The sequence below is a fragment of the Mirounga leonina genome, unplaced genomic scaffold (assembly GCF_011800145.1).
Source record: "Mirounga leonina isolate KUSES-001 unplaced genomic scaffold, KU_Mleo_1.0 Mir_154, whole genome shotgun sequence".
Lineage (NCBI taxonomy): Eukaryota > Metazoa > Chordata > Mammalia > Carnivora > Phocidae > Mirounga > Mirounga leonina.
The window spans coordinates 62815051-62838870 of NW_023270389.1; the positions used below are offsets into that span (position 1 = coordinate 62815051).

The window sequence follows — 23820 nt, forward strand, 5'->3', positions numbered from 1 at the left end:
CGCAGCCTGGCGCACCACCCCAGGGCGAGCCCCGCGAGCGGAAGGGGCAGGGGCGGGGCCTCTAGCGCACTTCGCCTCAACGCCCCGCCTACCTGCCCTTCTCCCGCTTTTCAAACCGGAGAGGCGCGGAGGTGCGTGCTCGAGCGTCGGACTACAACTCCCGGCATGCAACGCTCTGGGCCGAGGCGACGTTTTCTGGTGCCATGCTGTTTGCCGACTACAGGTCTCAGCCTCTGAAGGCGTTTTATTTTTTAACGACTTGCCTTTAACAACACGACGAGATAGCGTGTGCGAAATACAGAGGGTGGAATTCCAAAATACAAATGGGATGGAATGGAAACGTAATTGGGAACTAAAGGTCTACAAGTAAGAACAGAGACGGAACCGGGATCGAAAAGGGCATACGCCAAAGTAGAGCAATAGAGGACATTAGAACTGAAAATCTACAGCTCAAGTTCTAACCCTTCTCATTTCACACATTAGTAACAGGGCTCAGAGAGGAGGAGGGCAATAGTGATGTATAGTTTGTGCCAAATACTGTGATACACTTAGCTCTTTTAAATCCCACAACGATATAAGGTAAGTAACACTATCTTACCCTTATTTTACAGGGTTTAAAACTTAGTTAACTTGCTCTAGTGCAGGCTGAATTGGTACCGAGACAATCCAGAGCCCAGACCCTTTTTGTATATTCCATTACTCTTCGTGTTTCAGTTGCAGCTAGATTCTGTACCTGAATAAACTGTACCTACTGCGGCAACACAAATTAACTATGACATCTAATTCCGATATAAAGTTGCTTCGGAAAAAAACTGGGATTAGAATCACATTAAATGCAAGGTCTACTACATATACATCATGTACACACCATCACGTTCTCTAATGGCCCTAGAGTGTATTTTAGTATGATACTAGTTTTACTCAATCATTCGTTGTCAGTAAACATAGAGGACCTACAACAAACTATAATGGTACTGGGCCCTGATAACATAAAGAGGAGTAGATAATAGTTGCAGCACTCAAAGATTCAGATTACTTGGTCTACCATCAAATAAACATATAAATTATAATACTATGTGACAATTTTGGTATTTGTTTATCTTGGCTTTACCACAAGATTACAAACCCCTTTGTAAATCAGAAAGCTGTCATATTTCTTTGTACTCAAGTGCGCAGGGTGGTGTTGGGCATAAAGTAGGTGCTCAAAAAGTACACGTTACTGTTCATTTCGTTGAATTTAAAAACCATTTATGGAATGCCTCATTCTGGAAAGCACTACCAGATACGTATTTGTTATCGCAGTATTTATATACAGTCAGGACGAAAATTTGGGCTAAAAGATACCGTAACTTAAAAGCTTCACCTTCGTTCAGTCACCTGGGATTTTCCGAAGTGGTTTTGCTATTTCACTCCAAAACAGCATGATTTCTGCCTTTCCTGAAGTCCGGTTTACGTTTTCGACTCCGACCAACTGCGAGGTTCCTAGGGAGCCAGATAGCGGCGCGCGCTGGCACGCATGCGCACACGCACTAGCCCGCGCGGGTGGGGAAGCCAACCCCACCCCTCCCCGGGGCGCGCGGCCCCCAGCACGCTCTCCGCTGGTCCGCCGGAGACCCCCGTGAGCGCGCGAGGTCAGGACGGGCGCGGCCTGGGCCGTTGGGCGGAGGCTGTCCGGGCGCCATGTCAGCCCAGGGAGTGGCGGTCCTGCTGTCGTGGCTGAGCTGCTGCGGCTCGGCCGTGTGGAGGTAGAGAGACGCCACTGGCGCCCCGGGGCACCGGGCGGGGGTCGCCCGTGGGGCCGTGCCCCCGCGCCCCCGCGTCCTGACCCACCCGCCCCCGCAGACCACCGACTGGAGCCCGGGCTCCCCGCGCCCAGCACCCGCGCCCCGCAACCCCCTTCCGAGAGTTTTCGATGGATGAGGGCAGAGAATGAAGCAGCAGGTTTAGGGCTTTGCTCCTCCAGGGTCTGGATAACTTCGCGTCGCTGTCCTGTGGACAGCTGAGCCCCTGTGAACCCACCCATAAACTCCTTTCCTCCTGCTGCGCTCTTGTTTTGCCGGAGAGGAGAGGACCAAATGAGAGCCCAAAAGTCGCCACTGGGGAGGGAGGCGGGGCGAGGGCACTTCTCTAGGATAACTAGGTAGGTGATGGTGTATGTGAGGCAGATGTGTGAAAGATTTATGACAAAGTGCTTTATAAAATGTAAGCACTGTACAAATGTAAGGGGATGTAATTCCTGCATGAGGAATGGGAGTTGATTCTGTGATTTGATTTAGGGAGCGAAGGATTTAACAGTTCTGAGAAATCCTCAGTGCAAGTGTGATTTTTGTTCAGTATTTAGTAACTGCTGGATTGGAAAGTGTATTGAAATATTTTAGAAAGATTTTCAACATAGGTTAAAATATAGATAATTAACCAGAAAAATAATATTCTGTGAATATTCCATTCAGTGGAGGTTTTGCTATAACTATTACCCTCTAACATTAAGATGTAAGAATACCGACAATCAAACTATTACAGAGATTTCAGAGGAAAGGGATATAGGGCACCTCATTGGACGGTTGGGGGCATCGAACAGAGTTAAGAGTAGCCTTGGAAAGGGTCAGTGAAGTAGTGAGAAAAAGCAAAAAGGTAGCATTCTGACAGAACTTTGTAAGCTTCTATTTTCTCCTCTATAAAGTGAAGAAAAGAAAACCTGTCTCATGGGGTTGTTGTGAGGCTCGAATGCAAAGATATATTTAGCTCCCAGAACATGCCTGGCAAACAATGGATCAATAAGTAAGGATAAGGGATATTATTAAGAATGGCCTGTGAATTCAGGGACTTCATAAACTTTATGTTGTACACCAGAGGTCATCAAACTTTCTGTAAGGGCCAGGTAGTAAATATTTCAGGCTTTTCAGGTGATACCATCTATGTTTTAACTACCCAACTCTGCCATGGTAAGGGAATGCACACCCCCAACAGTAGTAAACCAATGGGTGTGGCTCTGTGTCAAAGAAAATCTATTTACAGGTGGAATTTGACCGTAGCTTGCCAACCCCTGGTCATAATGGTAAATTTCGTTCTCTTCCCTAAATTTCCAATGAGAATTTAGTGAAGACAAAGATGTTATTGTTTCCCATGGTAAAGTCACAGGCTCCTTGAATTTTATTTCTTAGTAAAGTGTTCTTTTAAAGGACAAAATTTCTTAAATTTGATGTAATGATTTTTTATTGTTAGCTTTTTGGGGGGGGTGGAGAATTCAGGGTAGATGTCTTATTTAAATAATTCTTCCTTTCGCCAACATCTAAGAGACATTTATCTAAATTTTCTACTAAGAGTATTAATGTTTTTGACATTTCCTATCCCAGTGGAGTTGCTTTTCTTAAATGATCTAAGGTGGGACTGCGATTATTTCTTTCTCCTTATGAATCCGGATCCATTTTCCAGCTCCATTTATTGAGTATCACCTCTGTCCTATACAAAACTTCCCTCCAGACTTATGTCTGCTTCTGGGTTTACTATAGAATCCCTCTTATTTGGAGGAGAAATTAGTTTTAATATTTATATTTGAACTTTTCCTCCACAGGTATTCCACTAACAGCCCGAACTACCACATTTTTAGTACCAGAAGTACTGTAAGTGTGTAATTTTTTCAAACTATAGTATTATTATCTACCTTAAAGCAGAGAGCAGTACTTTATACTCAATTATAGCACAGTTATTTATTTTTATTTCATTTCCTTTGTCTCATTTATCATCCTAATATAAATCCCCTCGCCAATAAATGTCCTTAAATATATATGTAGCAAGCATAAGTAGTGTGGTTTTGAGAGTTTTGGTGATTTAATATTCACAGATAGGGTGGCCGTACAATATATTGTGTAAACTATTGAAAATGAAAGATAGTGCTATTAATATTTATGCTGGGACAACAGATATGAATTGCAACTGCCTCCACAAACTGGGATGAATGGCCACTGAAGCTGTAGACTTCATTCTCTATATTACTTTTTTTATTCAATACTTTGTCTATTTCATTTCTTAATGCTGCCTGCTTACTAGTATGTGTGTGTTTTATTTGTACAGCCCCCCAGTGATGGACACATGGCTTTCTATCACTGCAAACAACACTGTGATGAATGCCCTTTTACATGTCCTTTTATGGGTCTGTGCAGTAATATTTCAGTTGGGATATAGTGAGAGCAGATGACTGATTTAACTAAATTCTGCATGATTGCTCTTGAGTGGCAATCACAGCTTCTACTGTCACCTAGTGTACATCTTCACCAAAGTTTGGTATTATTGAATTTTCTTTTATTTATTTATTTTTTTTTTTTAAGATTTGATTTATTAGAGAGAGAGAGAGACAGCAAGAGAGGGAACACAAGCAGGGGGAATGAGAAAGGGAGAAGCAGGCTTCCTGTGGAGCAGGGAGCCCGATACGGGACTCGATCCCAGGACCCTGGGATCATGACCTAAGCCAAAGGCAGATGCTTAATGACTGAGCCACCCAAGCACCCCTAATTTTCTATTTTTTTATTACCAATTTTATTACTATTATAAGCAATAGCTTATCACTGTCATTATTTTCAGCTCTCTGATGACTAGTGATTTTGAGCATTTCTTCCCATATTTATGCAGGCTTCTCTTCTGAATTGCCTGATCATACCTTTTGCCCATTTTCCATTTAATTTTGTGCCCTTTTCTTGTTGATTACAGAGTGCTGTATACATTCCAGCCTCTATATTAGTTGAATGTTGGTTTTAAATATTTCATTTTCTTGTCTCTCATCTACTCATTTAACCATTACTGTTGTCTGTGAATATTTTATTTTTTAAGAAAAAGCTGACTTTTGTTGAGCCAAACTACACACACACACATGCTTTTTGACCTCATACTTTCTACTTTTTTGGAGTCTTATGAAAAATCTTTTCCTAGCCGGAGTTGAGTATTTCTCCTATTTTTTCTTTTATATGTGTTATATCCTGACCTTTCAAATACAGGTCATGAATCCATCTGGGGTCCATTTGTATATAATATAAAGTATGCATTCACATTACTTTCTCCACATAATGAACCACCACCTATTAAACAACTTATTGTTTTTCTATTATTTTTCTGGTATTATATTTTTTTCCATATATAGATGTGTCAATTTCTGAACTCTCTTCTTTCCTATGGGTAGAGTTGACTAATCCTCTCTTGTTTCATGTAGCTGCAGTTTAGTTTCAGTGCTATATACTCTTCCTTTGAATTAACATACCATAATATATGCATCATTTTACTGTAGATAAGCAATTAGGTGGTTTCCATTTTTAGTCTTTTTAAGTCTACTATGATTAGTGGGCTACTGGACTTGGTAGTCTACTATGAACATTTTAATACCTATCTTCTGCTTAACGTATATATGCATTTCTGTTGGGAGTGGAATAGGTAAGTCATAGGATATATGCACATGTTCAGCTTTAGTTGATGGTGCCAAAGATTTTACAAAGTAATTGTATCAGTTTACACTTATATTCTGTGTTTATATATATCATTGTATTTACATTATTCAGAATCAGGCAAAAGGAATCTATATAAACTATATTTTCTTTTACAATGTCATTTGTTTTTAAATTCATTGCTATCCATTTCTTATTAAATCTGTACTTACCGGTTAAACTGTCATTTATAGTTAATTTCTTTGATATCATTTATTTATATATTTCATCTTTGTTTTTTATACAGCTTTGCTGTATAATTGACCATTTTATTAGTCATTACAAAAATCTCCTTTTTTCTAAGTAGTCTCTACACCCAACATGGGGCTCAAATTCACAACCCTGAGATCAAGAGTCTCATGCTCCACCAACTGAGCCAGCCAGGCACCCCCTAAGAATCTTTTTTGATCTCTGCTGTTCCTTTATCATTTTTATAGAGGTGACACAAATGTGTCATGTAACCAAAATAATGGAATTATGTCATTACAGAAATGAAAATTGGGAGTCAGAGTTTGATTCTCAACAAAGGAGGTAGACAAATGCAAGTGAGTAGATGGTAAAACCAGTGGCTTTGCAGGTTGCTTGCAAGTGATATTCAGAGAAAGAAAATATTGAGTGTACAGAAGATACTTTAGGTATTAAATAGTTCATAAATCTTAATGAAAAGCATTTTAAAACAATATTTCTCTACCTATTTGCTTTTCCTGGAGCTTTGGCATAAGGGACAGGATTCAGGTTGACACACATCCAGGAACCCGTGAAGTTGCTCTCAGGGAACATAAACTGGTGGAGGCCATCTCTGTGCTTTCCCTCTGCCTCACTACAGCTTTCCAGTATCTCCTAGAAGGGACCTTATGCATTTGTCTAGAGCCTGGTCTTTGTAACTGCTGCCTAGTATACCTCCAGATTGCCTGGCTCTGGTGGCCATGGCTTATACTTGTATTCCCATAGGACTATATATATTTGTATACTTTAAAAGCTGCTGCTTGAGTGTCTAGCTTCCAATCAACATGAATCTAGGTGCTGACTGAGATCTTCCCTTTGGGACAATGACAGGACTTGGCACATCCTCATCTACTAGGAGTTATTAAAAATAAAATAGGCTGCTTGGACAATCACAGAGTTTCGAAGGACAACCAAGAGCTAGGGCAAGGTTAAATGATAAGGCTCATCTTTTACACAAGGCCACTCCTTCAAGACTAAGAGAGGTGGTTATTTTATTTAATGCATAAAAACAAACATAAGAGAGTAAAAAAAAATAGTAGAAACAGAGGAATATTTTCCAAACGAGAATAAGGTAAAAGCTCAGAAAAAAACCTCAATGAAATGGAGATAAGTAATTTACCTAATAAAGAGTTCAAAGTAATGGTCATAAAGATGCTCACTGAACTTAGGAGAAGAATGGATGAACACGGTAAGAACTTCAACCAAGAGATAAGAAGTATAAGAAGATACCAAGTAGAAGTCACAGAGCTGAAGGATATAATAACTGAACTGAAAAGTACACTACAGGGTTCAACAACAGACTAGATAAGGCAGAAGAAAGGATCTGTGAACCTGAAGAGGGAGCAGTGGAATTCACCCAAACAGAGCAGTAAAAAGAAAAAAGCAGAAAAAAGTAAACATATCTTTTTTTTTTTTTAATTTTATTATGTTAGTCACCATACAGTACATCATTAGTTTTTGATGTAGTGATCCACGATCCATTGTTTTTGTATAACACGCAGTGCTCCATGCAGTATATGCCCTCCTTAATACCCATCACCGGGCTAACCAATCCCCCCTCCCCCCTACCCTCTAAAACCCTGTTTGTTTCTCAGGTCCATAGTCTCTCATGGTTCATCTCTCCCTCCAATTCCCCCCCCCCATTTTTCCCTTCCTTCCCCTAGTGTCCTCCATGTTATTCCTTATGTTCCATAAATAAGTGAAGCCATATGATAATTGACTTTCTCTGCTTGACTTATTTCACTTAGCATAATCTCCTCCAGTCCCATTCATGTTGATGTAAAAGTTGGGTATTCATCTTTTCTGATGGCTGAGTAATATTCCATTGTATATATGGACCACATCTTTATCCATTCACCTGTTGAAGGGCATCTTGGCTCTTTCCACAGTTTGGCTATTGCGGACATTGCTGCTGTGAACATTGGGGTGCATATGGTCCTTCTTTTCACTACATCTGTGTCTTTGGGCTAAATACCCAGTAGTGCAATTGCTAGGTCATAGGGTAGTTCTACTTTTAAATTTTTGAGGAACCTCCACACTGTTTTCCAAAGTGGCTGTACCAACTTGCATTCCCACCAACAGTGTAAGAGGGTTCCACTTTCTCCACAACCTCTCCAACATTTCTTGTTTTTTTCCCTGTCCATTTTGGCCATTCTAACTGGTGTAAGGTGGTATGTCCGTGTGGTTTTGATTTGGATTTCCCTGATGGCTAATAATGATGAACATTTTTTCATGTGTCTGTGAGCCATTTGTAAGTCTTCTTCAGAGAAGTGTCTTTTCATATCTTCTGCCCACTTTTTGACTTGATTATTTGTTTTTTGGGTGTTGAGTTTGAGAAGTTCTTTATAGATTTTGGATACCAGCCCTTTATCTGTAGTGTCATTTGCAAATATCTTCTCCCATTCTGTGGGTTGCCTCTTTGTTTTGTTGACTGTTTCCTTTGCTGTGCAGAAGCTTTTTATCTTGATGAAGTCCCAAAAGTTCATTTTTGCTTTTGTTTCACTAGCTTTTGGAGATGTATCTTGAAAGAAGTTGCTGTGGGCGATGTCAAAGAGATTACTGCCTATGTTCTCCTCTAGGATTTTGATGGATTCCTGTCTCACATTGAGGTCTTTCATCCACTTTGAGTTTATCTTTGTGAATGGTGTTAGAGAATGGTCGAGTTTCATTCTTCTGCATGTGGCTGTCCAATTTTCCCAGCACCATTTATTGAAGAGACTGTCTTTTTTCCATTGCATGTTTTTTCCTGCTTTGTCAAAGATTATTTGGCCATAAAGCTGAGGGTCCATATCTTGGCTCTCTATTCTGTTCCATTGGTCTGTATGTCTGTTTTTGTGCCAGTACCATGCTGTCTTGGTGATCACAGCTTTGTAATATAGCTTGAAATCGGGCAACTTGATGCCCCCAGCTTTGTTTTTCTTTTTCAACATTTCATTGGCGATTCGGGGTCTTTTCTGATTCCATACAAATTTTAGGATTGTTTGTTCCAGCACTTTGAAAAATGTCATTGGAATTTTGATCTGGATGGCATTGAAGGTATAGATTGTTCTTGGTAGCATAGACATTTTAACAATGTTTATTCTTCCGATCCATGAGCATGGAATATTTTTCCATCTTTTTGTGTCTTCTTCGTTTTCTTCCATGAGTGTTTTGTAGTTCCTAGAGTATAGATCCTTTACCTCTTTGGTTAGGTTTATTCCGAGGAATCTTATGGTTTTTGGTGCTATTGTAAATGGAATCATTTCTCTAATTTCTCTTTCTACAGTTGCGTTGTTAGTGTATAAGAAAGCAACTGATTTCTGTGCATTGATTTTGTATCCTGCCACATTACTGAATTGCTGGATGAGTTCTAATAATTTGGGGGTGGAGTCTTTTGGGTTTTCCACATAAAGTATCATGTCGTCTGTGAAAAGAGAAAGTTTGACTTCTTCTTTGCCAATCTGAATACCTTTTATTTCTTTTTGTTGTCTGATTGCTGTTGCTAGGACTTCTAGTATGATGTTGAACAACAGTGGTGAGAGTAGGCACCCTTGATGTGTTCCTGATCTTAAGGGAAAGGCTCTCAGCTTTTCCCCATTGAGGATGATATTCGCTGTGGGTTTTTCACAGATGGATTTTATGAACTTGAGGAATATTCCCTCTATCCCTATACTCTGGAGAGTTTTGTTTTTTTTTTAAAGGTTTTATTTATTTATTTGAGAGAGAGAATGAGAGAGAGCACATGAGGGGGGGAGGGTCAGAGGGAGAAGCAGACTCCCTACCCAGCAGGGAGCCTGATGTGGGACTCAATCCTGGGACTCCAGGATCATGACCTGAGCCGAAGGCAGTCGCTTAACCAACTGAGCCACCCAGGCGCCCCTGGAGAGTTTTAATCAGGAAAGGATGTTGTATTTTCTCAAATGCTTTTTCTGCATCAGTTGAGAGGACCATATGGTTCTTCTCCCTCCACTTATTAATGTGTTCTATCACATTGATTTATTTGCAAATGTTGAACCACCCTTGCATCCCTGGGATAAATCCCACTTGGTCGTGGTGGATGATCCTTTTAATGTATTGTTGGATCCTATTAGCTAGGATTTTGTTGAGGATTTTAGAATCCATATTCATCAGGGATATCGGTCTGACATTCTCCTTTTTGATGGGGTCTTTACCTGGTTTGGGGATTAAGGTAATGCTGGCCTCATAGAATGAGTTTGGAAGTTTTCCTTCTGTTTCTATTTTTTGAAACAGCTTCAGTAGAATAGGTATTATTTCTTCTTTGAATGGTAGAATTCCCCAGGGAATCCATCAAGCCCTGGACTCTCGTTTTTGGGGAGGTTTTTGATCACTGCTTCAATCTCCTTACTGCTTATTGGCCTATTCAGGTTGTCAATTTCTTCCTGTTTCAGTCTTGGCAGCTTATAGGTTTCCAGGAAGGCCTCCATTTCATCCAGATTGCTCAGTTTATTGGCATATAGTTGCTGATAATAATTTCTAATACTTGTTTCTATTTCCTTGGTGTTAGTCGTGATCTCTCCCCTTTCATTCATAATTTTATTAATTTGGGTCCTTTCTCTTTTCTTCTGGATAAGTCTGGCCAGTGGCTTATCAATCTTATTAATTCTTTCAAAGAACCAACTTCTAGTTTCATTGATCTGATCTACTGTGTTTCTGATTTCTAATTCATTGATTTCTGCTCTAATTTTAATTATTTCTCTTCTAATGCATGGTTTAGGCATCATTTGTTGCTTTTTCTCTAGTTCTTTAAGGTGTAGAGTTAGTTGGTGAATTCGGGATTTTTCTATTTTTTTGAGTGAGTCTTGGATGGCTATGTATTTCCCCCTTAGGACTGCCTTTGCAGCATCCCATAGGTTTTGGACCGATGTGTTTTCATTCTCATTGATTTCCATGAATTCTTTAAGTTCTTCTTTGATTTCTTGGTTGACCCAAACATTCTTGAGCAGAGTGGTCTTTAGCTTCCAAGTGTTTGAATTTCTGCCAAATTTTTTCTTGTGATTCAGTTCCAGTTTTAGAGCATTGTGGTCTGAGAGTATGCAGGGAATAATCTCAATCTTTTGGTATCGGTTGAGACGTGATTTGTGACCCCCAGTATATGGTCTATTCTGGAGAAAGTTCCATGTGCGCTTGAGAAGAATGAGTATTCTGTTGTTTTAGGGTGGAATGTTCTGTAAATATCTATGAGGTCCATCTGGTCCAATGTATCATTCAAAGCTCTTGTTTCCTTGTTGATTTTCTGCTTAGGTGATCTGTCTGTTGCTGAGAGTGGAGTATTGAGGTCTCCTACAATTAACGTATTGTTATCAATATGACTCTTTATTTTGGTTAACATTTGGCTTATGTAGATGGCTGCTCCCATGTTGGGGGTATAGATATTTACAATTGTTAGATCTTCTTGTTGGATAGACCATTTAAGAATGATATAGTGTCCTTCTGTGTCTCTTATTACAGACTTTAGTTTAAAATCTAATTTGTCTGATATAAGAATTGCTACCCCAGCTTTCTTTTGAGGTCTACTGGCATGGAAGATGGATCTCCATCCCTTCACTTTCAGTCTGGATGTATCTTTAGGTTCAAAATGAGTCTCGTAGACAGCATATGGATGGGTCCTGTCTTTTTATCCAATCTGCAACCCTTTGCCATTTTATGGGAGCACTTAGGCCATTCACGTTGAGAGTGATTATTGAAAGATATGCATTAATTGTCATCATGTTGCCTGTGAAGACATTGTTTTTATAGATTGTCCCTGTAAATTTCTGTTGTATATCACTCTTGGGGTCTTTCTCCTTTTATAGAACCCCCCTTAATATTTCTTGCAGGGCCGGCTTAGTGGTCACATATTCTTTCAACTTCTGCCGGTCATGGAAGCTCTGCATCTCTCTATCCATTCTAAATGAAAGCCTTGCCAGATAAAGTATTCTTGGCTGCATATTCTTCTCATTTAGTACCCTGAATATGTCTTGCCAGGCCTTTCTGGCTTGCCAGGTCTCTGTGGATAGGTCTGATGTTATTCTGATGTTCCTCCCTCTGTACATAAGGAATCTCTTCCCCCTAACTGCCCTTAAGATGGTTTCCTTGGTTCTAAGATTTGCAAGTTTTACTATTACATGCTGGGGTGTTGGCCTGTTTTCCTTGATCTTAGGAGGGGTCCTCTCTGCCTCTAGGACACAAATGTTTGTTTCATTCCCCAAATTATGGAAGGTCTCAGCTACGATTTGCTCAAATACATCTTCTAGTCCTCTCTCTCTCTCCACTCCCTCCAGGATTCCAACTATTCTGACATTGGAACACTTCATGGTGTCACTTATTTCTCTGATTCTATTTTCATGGGTTCTGAGTTGTTTTTCCCTGGCCTCCTCTTTTCCCTTTTTATCTATTATATTGTCTTCCAGGTCACTTATTCTCTCTTCTCTCAGTTACCCTAACTGTTAGATTATCTAGATTGGATTGGATCTCATTGATAGCATTTATAAGTTCTGCCAATTCCCCTTTTATTTCGCCCTTAGAGACTCTATGTTGCCATTAATTGATTTCTCCATTCTAGCCATTGTCTTCACAATTGCTAGCCTGAATTCCATCTCCAACATCTTGGTTATATCTGCATCCATTTGTAAATCTGCAGCATAAATCATAATCTCTGATTCTTTTCTGTTTTGGGGGCTCCTCCTCCTAGTCATTCTGTTGATAGGTGTTTGAGGGAATGTATAGAGTCCAAATTATTGACCAGAACCCAAGCAAGATGCACCTGTTTTCTTGGGACCTTAGGGTTGCTGGCCTCTTGTTTTCCCAGCCTGTCTTCTGTGGGAGGGGCCTGCCACGCTGTTCCTCAGGCAACCCTGTTTGGGCGGAGTTGCCCTGCACTCCTGTGGTGGGGGATGGGCTCAGTGGGAATCAGTTTTGGGGGCTTTTGTTCTCTGGCGCCTTTCCCTGGTGGCTTTCCGTGTCTCTTCCACAAGTCAGAGCAGAAGAGACCGTTTCCAACCCTCTGCCTCAGAGCAGAGAGACCGCAGTCTGTTCTTCAGTGAGCTCTCCAGGCCACACTGTCTCGGTTTCTGTCCGTGCTGCTATAAATTGCAGCATCCTGGGTTGTGCGCCCCTTTGCAGCGTTCCCAGTCCTGCTTCCAGGTCTGGGCACGTCTCTGCCCTTTGTGCTTCTAAAACCACCAGCCACTCCCAGTTCACATGTGCGCGACTCTGCCGCTCCAGGTTTCCAACCCGGGGGCCACAGTTTGCCCGCGTGACCCTGCCACTCCGGGTTTCCATCCCGGGGGTTGCAGTTCGCAAGTGCGACCCTGCCACTCTGGGTTTCCACCCTGGTGCTGCCCTAAAGTCCTTTCCCCGCTGCTACCGGTCTGCGAGTATGTGCCCGTCCACAGCGTGCAAGGCTGTCACTCACTGGCGGTGTAGGATCCCCATGTCCAGGCACCCTCCCATTGCCATTTATCCTCTGATATCTGCCCACAGAATCACGGCTCTCTGCTTCCTACCTCAAAACCAACCGCCTGCTATATTCTGTTTGTAGAGATCCAGATCTTCTTACATCTCAGGCTGGTTTCCTGGGTGCTCAGAGTGGTCTGGTAGATATCCAGCTCAATTCCAGGGACCAGTTGAAATAGGGTCCCCTACTCCTCCGCCATCTTTCCCCCCAGCCCAAAGTAAACATATCTTAAAGCATTTATAGAATAACATCAAGTGGACTAACATTCACATTATAGGGGCCCAAAAGGAGAAGAGTGAAGAGAGTAGAAAAATTTCTTAAGAAATAATGATTGAAAACTTTCCTAACTTGGAGAAGGGAACAGACATCTAGATCCAGGAATCCCAGAGAGTTACAAATAAGATGAACCCAAATTATTTAAATTATAATTTAAATGTCAAAAGTTAAGCACAAGGAGATTTCTTAAAAGCAGCAAGAGGGGCATCTAGGTGGCTCAGTTGGTTAAGCATCTGCCTTCTGCTCAGGTCATGATCTCAGGGTCCTGGGATTGAGCCCCATGTCAAGCTCCCTGCCTCCTCCCTCCCTCTCTGTCCCTCCCCACGCTCATGCTCACTCTCACGCACACGTGCGCTCTTGCTCTGTCTGTCAAGTAAATACAATCTTTAAAAAAAAGCAAGGAAAAAAAACTTCTGTTACATACAAGGGAAACCCCAAAAGACTATCAGTAGATTTTTCAGAAATATGCAGGCCAGAAAGGAGTAGCACAAGATATTCAAAGTGCTGAAAGAAAAAAACTTCCATACAAGAATACTCTATGCAGGAAAGTTTTCATACAGAATTGAAGGAGAAATAGTTTTCCAGATAAGGAAAAGCTAAAGGAATTAATCATCACTAACGTAGCCTCACAAGAAATGCAAAAGTAACTTTTCATGCAGAAAAAAAGCCGGATGGGGGCTAATTAGTAACAAGACAACATGAAAGAATAAATCTCTCCAAAAACATATATATTAAAGGTAGTGGATTAATTACTTATAAAACTAGTGTGAAGGTTAAAAGACTAAAGCAGTAAAATGTAACTGCAATAATTTGTTTAGGGATGCACAAGATAAAAAAGGGGTAAAATGTGACATTAAAAACAATGTGAAAAGGGTGAGTAAAAATGTAGAGCTTTAGACTGTGATCAAACATGTTATTGTCTACTTAAACTAGACTTGTTATAACTTTTTTTATGTAAGCCTCATGGTAACCACAAAGCAAAAACCTATAGTAGATACACAAAAGATAAAGAAGAAAGAATCTAAGCATACCACAAAAGAAAGTCATCAAACCACAAAGGAGAGCAGAGAAGAAGAAAGAAACACATTGAAAATTACAAACCAGCCAGAATATAGTTAACAAAATAACAATAAGTACAACCATCCTCATATTATTGTCCTTCAGTTTATTGTACTTTGCACATGGTGCTTTTTTTTTTTTTTCAAATTGATGGGTTATGGCAACCCTGCATCAAGCAAATCTGTCAACACCATTTTCCCAATCTTTTGCTCATTTCATATCTCTCTGTCATATTTTGGTAATTCTCATATTTCAAATATCTTCATCATTATTATATTTCTTACAGTACTCTGTGATAAGCAAATATAAATTGCTGAAAGCTCACATGATGGTTAACATTATTCACAATATTTTTAAGATTACACTATGTACACTTTTTAGACAATGCTATTGCACACTTAATAAACTATAGTATAATCTAAACAATTTTTTTATGTACTGGGAAACAAAAAATTCATGTGGTACACTTTACTGTGATATTCAATTTATTGCAGTAGTCTGGAAATGAAACTGCAGTATCTCAGAGGTATGCTTGTACCTACCTGTCAGTAATTACTTTAAATGTAAATGGGCTAGGGGGGAGGAGCAAGATGGCAGAGGAGTAGACCTGGATTTTGTCTGGTCCCATGAATTCAGCTAGATAGGGATCAAACCATTCTGAACACCTACAAACTCAACAGGAGATAGAAGAAAAGAATAGCAACAACTCTCTGAACAGAAAATCGGTGACTTTCTGGAAGGAAGGACATGTGGAGAAGGGAATCCGAGGCAATATTCGGGAAGATAGGTAGGGGGAGGGGGCCTCCATCGGCCACTTCTGGCAAGTGATAGAGCAGCAGATCACAAAATCAGAACTTATAGAAGTCAGCTCTGCTGAGGGACCTTGCTCCAGTGGCTAAGCGGGGGGTGGAACCCTCGCTGGGACAGTGTGGCCTCAGGACCCTCGGGGTCACAGAAAGACTGGGGATGCCTGAGTGTGGCAGAGCTCCCAGGTATCAGAGCAGGGAAGCTGGCTGCAGAGATGGAGCAGAGGAGTGGGCTCTCAGCTCGGGGTTGCCATAAACCGTGATCTGCGGCACAGTCGGGCCACTGCTCCTCCAGCAGGGACACAACAAGCAGCAGATCCAGGAAGACTCCCCTTCCTTCCCCGGGAGGAGCGGCACGGGAGCGCACTGCAGGGATCTGCTGGCTTTGGAGACTCCACATGGGGTCATGCGCCAGAGATAGAAACACTCGGTCACAGGCCAGGTGAGCACGGAGTGAGGCCGGAGACTGGGGAGATGGGAGTGATTGACTGCTTTTCTCTGGGGGCTCACTGAAGACTGGGGCCCCAAGTTCTCGGCTCTTCCAGGGTGGAGATTGGGAGGCCGCCATTTTCACTCCCGTCCTCCAAAGCGATACAGAAAGCTTGCAGGGAACAAAAGCTCCCGAGAGCAAACCTGAGCAGATTACTTAGCCTGGCACTGGCAAGGGTGGGGCAATTCTGCCTCTGGCAAAGACATTTGGGAACCATGGCAACAGGCCCCTACCCCAGAAGATCAGCAAGAACAGTTAATTTTTTTTAACTTTTTAAAAATTTTTCTTTTTCCCTTTTTCAACGAACATCTTATCAATACCTATTTTAAAAAATATTTTAATTTTTCATTGTTACAGTCATAGTCTATCCCTTCATAGTAGTTACCCTTATCTTTGGTATATATATATGTAAGTTGTTCTCTCTTTAAAATTTTGGGATACAATTTCTTCTAACAGATCAAAATATACCCTAAATCTCTAGTGTATGGCTTTGTTCTAGTCTCCTGCCTGATCACATTCTCTCCACCCCCTTTTTTTTTAAATCCTCTTCTTTCTTTTTTTCAACCAATTCTTATCAATTCCTTTTATAAAATCTTTTATACTTTTCATCTTTACAATGATATTCCATCCCTTCATCATATTAACCCTTATTTTAGTACATATGTAAGTTTTTCTTTCTTTAAAATTTTGGGAGGCACTTTCTTCTAACAGACCAAAATACACCCAAAATCTAGTGAGTGGCACTGATCTATGCACCAGCCTGATCATATTTGATCATATTCTGTTTTTTGTTTTGTTTTATTTTGTTTTTATCTATTTTTTTTTCTTTTTTCTTTCTTTCCCTTTCTTTCCCCATGGCCTCAGGTCTTTTCTGATTTGTTTAGTGTGTATTTTCTGGGGACATTGTTACCCTGTTAGCATTTTGTTCTCTCATTCATCTATTCTCCTCTGGACAAAATGATGAGATGGGAAAAATCACCTCAAAAAAAAAGAACAAGAGGCAGTACCGACTGCCAGGGACCTACTCAATACGGACATTAGTAAGATGTTGGAACTAAAGTTCAGAATGACGACTTTAAAGATACTAGCTGGGCTTGAAAAAAGCATGGAAGTTATTAGAGAAACCCTTTCTGGAGAAATAAAAGAACTAAAATCTAACCAAATCAAAATCAAAAAGGCTATTAATGAGTTGCAATCAAATATGGGGGCGTTAACTGCTAGGATAAATGAGGCAGAAGAGAGAATTAGTGATATAGAAGACCAAATGATGAAAAATAAAGAAGCTAAGAAAAAGGGAAACTACTGGATGACGAGGGCAGAATTCGAGAGATAAGTGATACCATAAGACGAAACAACACTAGAATAACTGGGATCCCAGAAGAAGAAGAAAGAGAGAGAGGGGCAGAAGGTATATTGGAGCAAATTTGGTGAAGGAAACAGGCATCAAAATCCAGGAGGCACAGAGAACCCATCTCAAAATCAATAAAAATAGGTCAACACCCCGACATCTACTAGTAAAACTTACGAGTCTCAGAGACAAAGAGAAATTCATGAAAGCAGCTCAGGACAAGAGACCTGTAACCTACAATAGTAGAAACATTAGATTGGCACCAGACCTATCCACAGAGACCTGGCAGGCCAGAAAGGACTGGCAGGATATATTCAGAGCACTAAACGAGAAAAGTATGCAGCCAAGAATACTATATCCAGCTAGGTTGTCATTGAAAATAGAAGGAGAGATAAAAAGCTTCCAGGACAGACAAAAACTAAAGGAATTTGCAAACACGAAACCCGCCCTACAAGAAATATTGAAAGAGGTCCTCTAAGCAAAGAGAGAGCCTAAAAGTAACATAGACCAGAAAGGAACACAGACAATATACAGTAACAGTCACCTTACAGGCAATACAATGGCACTAAATTCATATCTTTCAGTAGTTACCCTGAATATAAATGGGCTAAATGCCCCAATCAAAAGACACAGGCTATCAGATTGGATTAAAAAACAAGACCCATCAATATGCTGTCTGCAAGAGACTCATTTTAAACCCAAAGACACCCCCAGATTGAAAGTGAGGGGATGGAAAACTATTTACCATGCTAATGGACACCAAAAGAAAGCTGGGGTGGCAATCCTTATATCAGACAAATTCGATTTTAAACCAAAGACTGTAATAAGAGATGAGGAAGGACACTATCTCCTACATAAAGGATCTATCCAACAAGAAGATCTAACAATTGTAAATATCAATGCCCCTAACATGGGAGCGGCCAATTATATAAGGCAATTAATAACAAAAGCAAAGAAACACATTGACAACAATACAATAATAGTGGGGGACTTTAACATCCCCCTCACTGAAATGGACAGATCATCTAAGCAAAAGATCAACAAGGAAATAAAGACTTTAAATGACACACTGGACCAAATGGACTTCCCAGATATATTCAGAACATCCCATCCCAAAGCAACGGAATACACATTCTTCTCTAGTGCCCATGGAACATTCTCCAGAATAGATCACATCCTACATCACAAATCAGGTCTCAACCAGTAACAAAAGATTAGGATCATTCCCTGCATATTTTCAGACCACAATGATTTGAAACTAGAACTCAATCACAAGAGGAAAGTTGGAAAGAACCTCAAATACATGGAGGCTAAAGAGCATTCTACTAAAGAATGAATGGGTCAACCAGGAAATTAAAGAAGAATTTTTAAAAAATTCATGGAAACCAATGAAAATGAAAACACAACTGTTCAAAATCTTTGGGATGCAGCAAAGGGAGTCCTAAGAGGAAAGTATATAGCAATACAAGGCTTTCTCAAGAAACAAGAAAGGTCTCAACTACACAACCTAACCTACTACACCTAAAGGAGCTAGAGAAAAAACAGCAAATAAAGCCTAAACCCAGCAGGAGAAGCGAAATAATAAAGATCAGAGCAGAAATCAATGAAATAGAAACCAAAAGAACAGCAGAACAGATCAACGAAACTAGGAGCTGGTTCTTTGAAAGAATTAACAAGATTGATAAACCCCTGGCCAGACTTATCCAAAAGAAAAGAGAAATGACCCAAATCAACAAAATCATGAATGAAAGAGGAGAGATCACAACCAACACCAAAGAAATACAAACAATTATAAGAACATATTATGAGCAACTCTATGCCAGCAAATTCGATAACCTGGAAGAAATGGATGCATTCCTAGAGATGTATCAACTACCAAAACTGAACCAGGAAGAAAGAGAAAACCTGAACAGACCTATAACCACTAAGGAAATTGAAGCAGTCATCAAAATTCTCCCAAAAAAACAAAAGCTTAGGGGCAGATGTCTTCCCAGGGGAATTCTACCAAACATTTCAAGAAGAATTAATACCTATTCTTCTGAAACTGTTCCAAAAAATAGAAATAGAGGAAGGAAGACTTCCAAACTCGTTTTATGAGGCCACAATTACCTTGATCCCCAAACCAGACAAAGACCCCATCAAAAAGGAGAATTACAGACCAATATCCCTGATGAACATGGACGCAAAAATTCTCACCAAAATACTAGCCAGTAGGATCCAACAGTACATTAAAAGGATTATTCACCACAACCAAGTGGGATTTATCCCTGGGCTGCAAGGTTGGTTCAACATCCGCAAATCAATCAACGTGATACAATACATTAACAAAAGAAAGACCAAGAATCATCTGATCCTCTCAGTAGATGCAGAAAAAGCATTTGACAAAGTACAGCATCCTTTCTTGATCAAAACTCTTCAGACTATAGGGATAGAGATTACATACCTGAGTATCATAAAAGCCATCTATGAAAAACCTACAGTGAATATCATTCTCATTGGGGAAAAACTGAGAGCTTTCCCCCTAAGGTCAGGAACACGGCAGGGATGTCCACTATCACCACTGGTATTCAACATAGTATTAGAAGTCCTAGCCACAGTAATCAGACAACAAAAAGAAATAAAAGACATCCGAATCGGCAAAGAAGAAGTCAAACTCTCACTCTTTGCAGATGATATGATACTTTATGTGGAAAACCCAAAAGACTCCACCCCAAAACTGCTAGAACTCATACAGGAATTCAGTAAAGTGGCAGGATATAAAATCAATGCACAGATATCAGTGTCATTCCTATACACCAACAACAAGACAGAAGAAAGAGAAATTACGGAGTCGATCCCATTTACAATTGAACCCGAAACCATAAGATACCTAGGAATAAATCTAACCAAAGAGGCAAAGGATCTGTACTCAGAAAACTATAAAATACTCATGAAAGAAACTGAGGAAGACACAAAGAAATGGAAAAACGTTCCATGCTCATGGATTGGAAGAACAAATATTGTGAAGATGTCAATGCTACCTAGAGCAATCTACACATTCAATGCAATCCCCATCAAAATACCATCCACTTTTTTCAAAGAAATGGAACAAATAATCCTAAAATTTGTGTGGAACCAGAAAAGACCCCGAATAGCCAGAGGAATGTTGAGAAAGAAAAGAAAAGCTGGCGGCATCACAATTCCGGACTTCCACCTCTATTACAAAGCTGTCATCATCAAGACAGTATGTACTGGCACAAAAACAGACACATAGATCAATGGAACAGAATAGAGAGCCCAGAAATGGACCCTCAACTCTATGGTCAACTCATCTTTGACAAAGCAGGAAAGAATGTCCAATGGCAAAAAGACAGTCTCTTCAACAAATGGTGTTGGGAAAATTGGACAGCCACATGCAGAAGGATTAAACTGTGCCATTTCCTTACACCACACACAAAAATAGACTCAAAATGGTTGAAAGACCTCAATGTGAGACAGGAGTCCATCAAAATCCTAAAGGAGATCACAGGCAGCAACCTCTTCGACCTCAGCTGCAGCAACTTCTTTCTAGAAACATCACCAAAGGCAAGGGAAGGAAGGGCAAAAATGAACTATTGGGACCTCATCAAGATAAAAGGCTTTTGCACAGCAAAAGAAATAGTCAACAAAACCAAAAGACAACCGACAGAATGGGAGAAGATATTTGCAAATGACATATCAGATAAAGGGCTAGTATCCAAAATTTATAAAGAACTTCTTAAACTCAACACCCAAAGAACAAATGATCCAAGCAAGAAGTGGGCAGAAGACATGAACAGACATTTTTCCAAAGAAGACTTCCAAATGGCCAACAGACACATGAAAAAGTGCTCAACATCACTTGGCATCATGGAAATCCAAATCCAAACTCAATGAGATACCACCTCACACCGGTCAGAATGGCTAAAATTAACAAGTCAGGAAACGAAAGATGTTGGCGGGGATGCGGAGAAAGGGTAACCCTCCTACTCCATTGGTGGGAATGCAAGCTGGTGCAGCCACTCCGGAAAACAGTATGGAGGTTCCTCAAGAAGTTGAAAATAGAGCTACCATATGATCCAGCAATTGCACTACGGGGTATTTTTACCAAAGATACAAATGTAGGGATCTGAAGGGTACTTGCACCCCGATGTTTATAGCAGCAATGTCCACAATAGCCAAACTGTGGAAAGAGCCAAGATGTCCATCAACAGATGAATGGATAAAGAAGAAGTGGTTTATATATACAATGGAATATTATGCAGCCATCAAAAGGAATGAAATCTTGCCATTTGCCACAATGTGGATGGAACTGGAGGGTGTTATGCTGAGCAAAATAAGTCAATCAGAGAAAGACATGTATCATATGACCTCACTGATATGAGGAATTCTTAATCTCAGGAAACAAACTGAGGTTTGCTGGAGTGGTGGGGGGTGGGAGGGATGGGGTGGTTGGGTGATAGACATTGGAGATGGTATGTGCTATGGTCAGCACTATGAATTGTTTCAGAGTGTTGAATCACAGATCTGTACCTCTAAAACAAATAATACATTATACGTTTTTAAAAGAAGAAGAAGAAGAAGATAGCAGGAGGGGAAGAATGAAGGGGGGGGAATCGGAGGGGGAAACGAACCATGAGAGACGATGGACACTGAAAAACAAACTGAGGGTTCTAGAGGGGAGGGGGTGGGAGGATGGGTTTGCCTGGTGATGGGTATTAAAGAGGGCTCGTTCTGCATGGAGCACTGGGTGTTATATGCAAACAATGAATCATGGATCACGACATCAAAAAATGATGTAATGTATGGTGATTAACATAACATAATAATTAAATAAATAAAAAATAAATGTAAGTGGTCTAAATTCTCCAATCAAAAGTCAGAGTAACTGGATGGATAAAAAATAAGGCCCATCGATATGCTGCTAATAAGAAACTCATTAGATATAAGGACACATACAGACTGAAAGTGAAGGGATGGAAAAAGATATTTCATGCAAACGGAAACCAAAAGAAAGCAGTGTTAGCTATACTTATATCACATAAAATAGGCTTTAAGACAAAGTCTAATAAGAGAAAAAGAAGAGCATTACATAAAGATAAAGAGGTGAATCAAATAAGGTGACATAACATTTAGGTACCTATTTTTGCATTAAACAAGTTACTGAATATATAAAGCAAATATTAAAAGAACTAAAGGGAGAAATACACAGCAATACAATAATAGTAGAGAACATTAATATTCCACTTTCATTAATGGATAAGATCATCCAGAGAGAAAATCAAAAAGGAATTATCAGTCTTAAACAACACATTAGACCAGATGGACTTAACAGATATATAAAGAACATTCCATCCAAAATCAACAGAATACACGTTCTTCTCAAACACACATGGAACATTCTCCAGAATAGATAGGTCATGTGTTAGGCCACAAAACAAGTCTTAATAAATTTAAAGAGATTGGGGTGCCTGGGTGGCTCAGTCATTAAGTGTCTGCCTTCAGCTCAGGTCATGGTCCCAGGGTCCTGGGATTGAGTCCCACATCGGGCTCCCTGCTCGGCAGGGCATCTGCTGCTCTCTCTCCCACTCCCCCTGCTTGTGTTCCCTGTTCACTGTGTCTCTCTCTGTCAAATAAATAAAAAAATCTTTTAAAAAAATTTTAAAGAGATTGATGTATCTAGCATCTTTTCTGACTGCAATGGTTTAGAATTCAATGATAAATAGAAAACTGCAAAATTCACAAATATGTGGGGATTAAAGAACATGCTACTGAACAACCGATGCATCAAAAAACAAATTGAAAGAGAAATCAAACAATAACTTGAGATGAAAATGGAAGCACAACATAATGAAACTTATGGGATGTAGCAAAAACACTTCTAAGACAGAGGTTCATAACTTAAATGCCTATATTAAGAAACAAGAAAAATCTCAAACAACATTACACCTGAAGGAATTAAAAAAGAAGAAATGAAGCGCAAAGTTAGTAGAAGGAAGATAACAAAGATAAGAACAGCAGTAAATGAAATAAAGATTAAAATAATAGAAAAGATAAATAAAACTAAGAGCTGGTTCTTTGAAAAGATAAAATTAGACTAACCAAGGGGGGAAAAAAAAGACAAAATCTGAAATGAAGGAGGATGGATTACAATGATAGCACAGAAATACAAAGAATCATAAGGAACTACTATAAACAATTATATACCAACAAGTTGAATAACCTAGAATAAATAGGTAAGTCCCTAGAACCACACACCCTAACAAGACTATGAAAAAATAGAAAATATGAACAGACCAATTACTAGTAAGGAAATCGCCCCCCCCCCCAAAAAAAAAGCCCAGGACTGGATAGCTTCACTGGTGAATTCTACCAAACATTCAAAGAAGAACTAGTATTGGGGCACCTTGGTGGCTCAGTTGGTTAAGCGTCTGCCTTCAGCTAAATCATCCCAGAGTCGCAGAATCAAGCCCCACATTGGGCTCCCTGCTCAGCGGGGAGTCTGCTTCTCCCTCTGCCCTTCACCGCACTCATTCTCTCTCTCAAATAAAAAAAAAATAACATCTTAAAAAAAAGAACTGGTATCAATCATTCTCAACTCTACCAAAATATAAAAGAGGACCCTGCTACCAAAACCAGAGGACATTACAAGAAGAGAAAACTAACAGGCCAATATTTCTAATGAATATAGATGCAAAAATTCTCAAGAAAATATT

General features: G+C 40.0%; 1 protein-coding gene across 1 annotated transcript in view; it reads left to right on the forward strand.

Moving 5' to 3' along the window:
* The first annotated feature begins 1155 nt into the window (after positions 1-1155).
* Positions 1156-23820, forward strand: part of CATSPERE (catsper channel auxiliary subunit epsilon) — a 210309-nt gene continuing 187644 nt past the window's right edge. The window contains exons 1-2 of the mRNA XM_035011039.1: positions 1156-1745; positions 3572-3620. Of these exons, the coding sequence (XP_034866930.1) occupies positions 1681-1745; positions 3572-3620 (114 nt within the window). The 5' untranslated portion in view covers positions 1156-1680. The remainder of the gene's footprint in view (positions 1746-3571; positions 3621-23820) is intronic.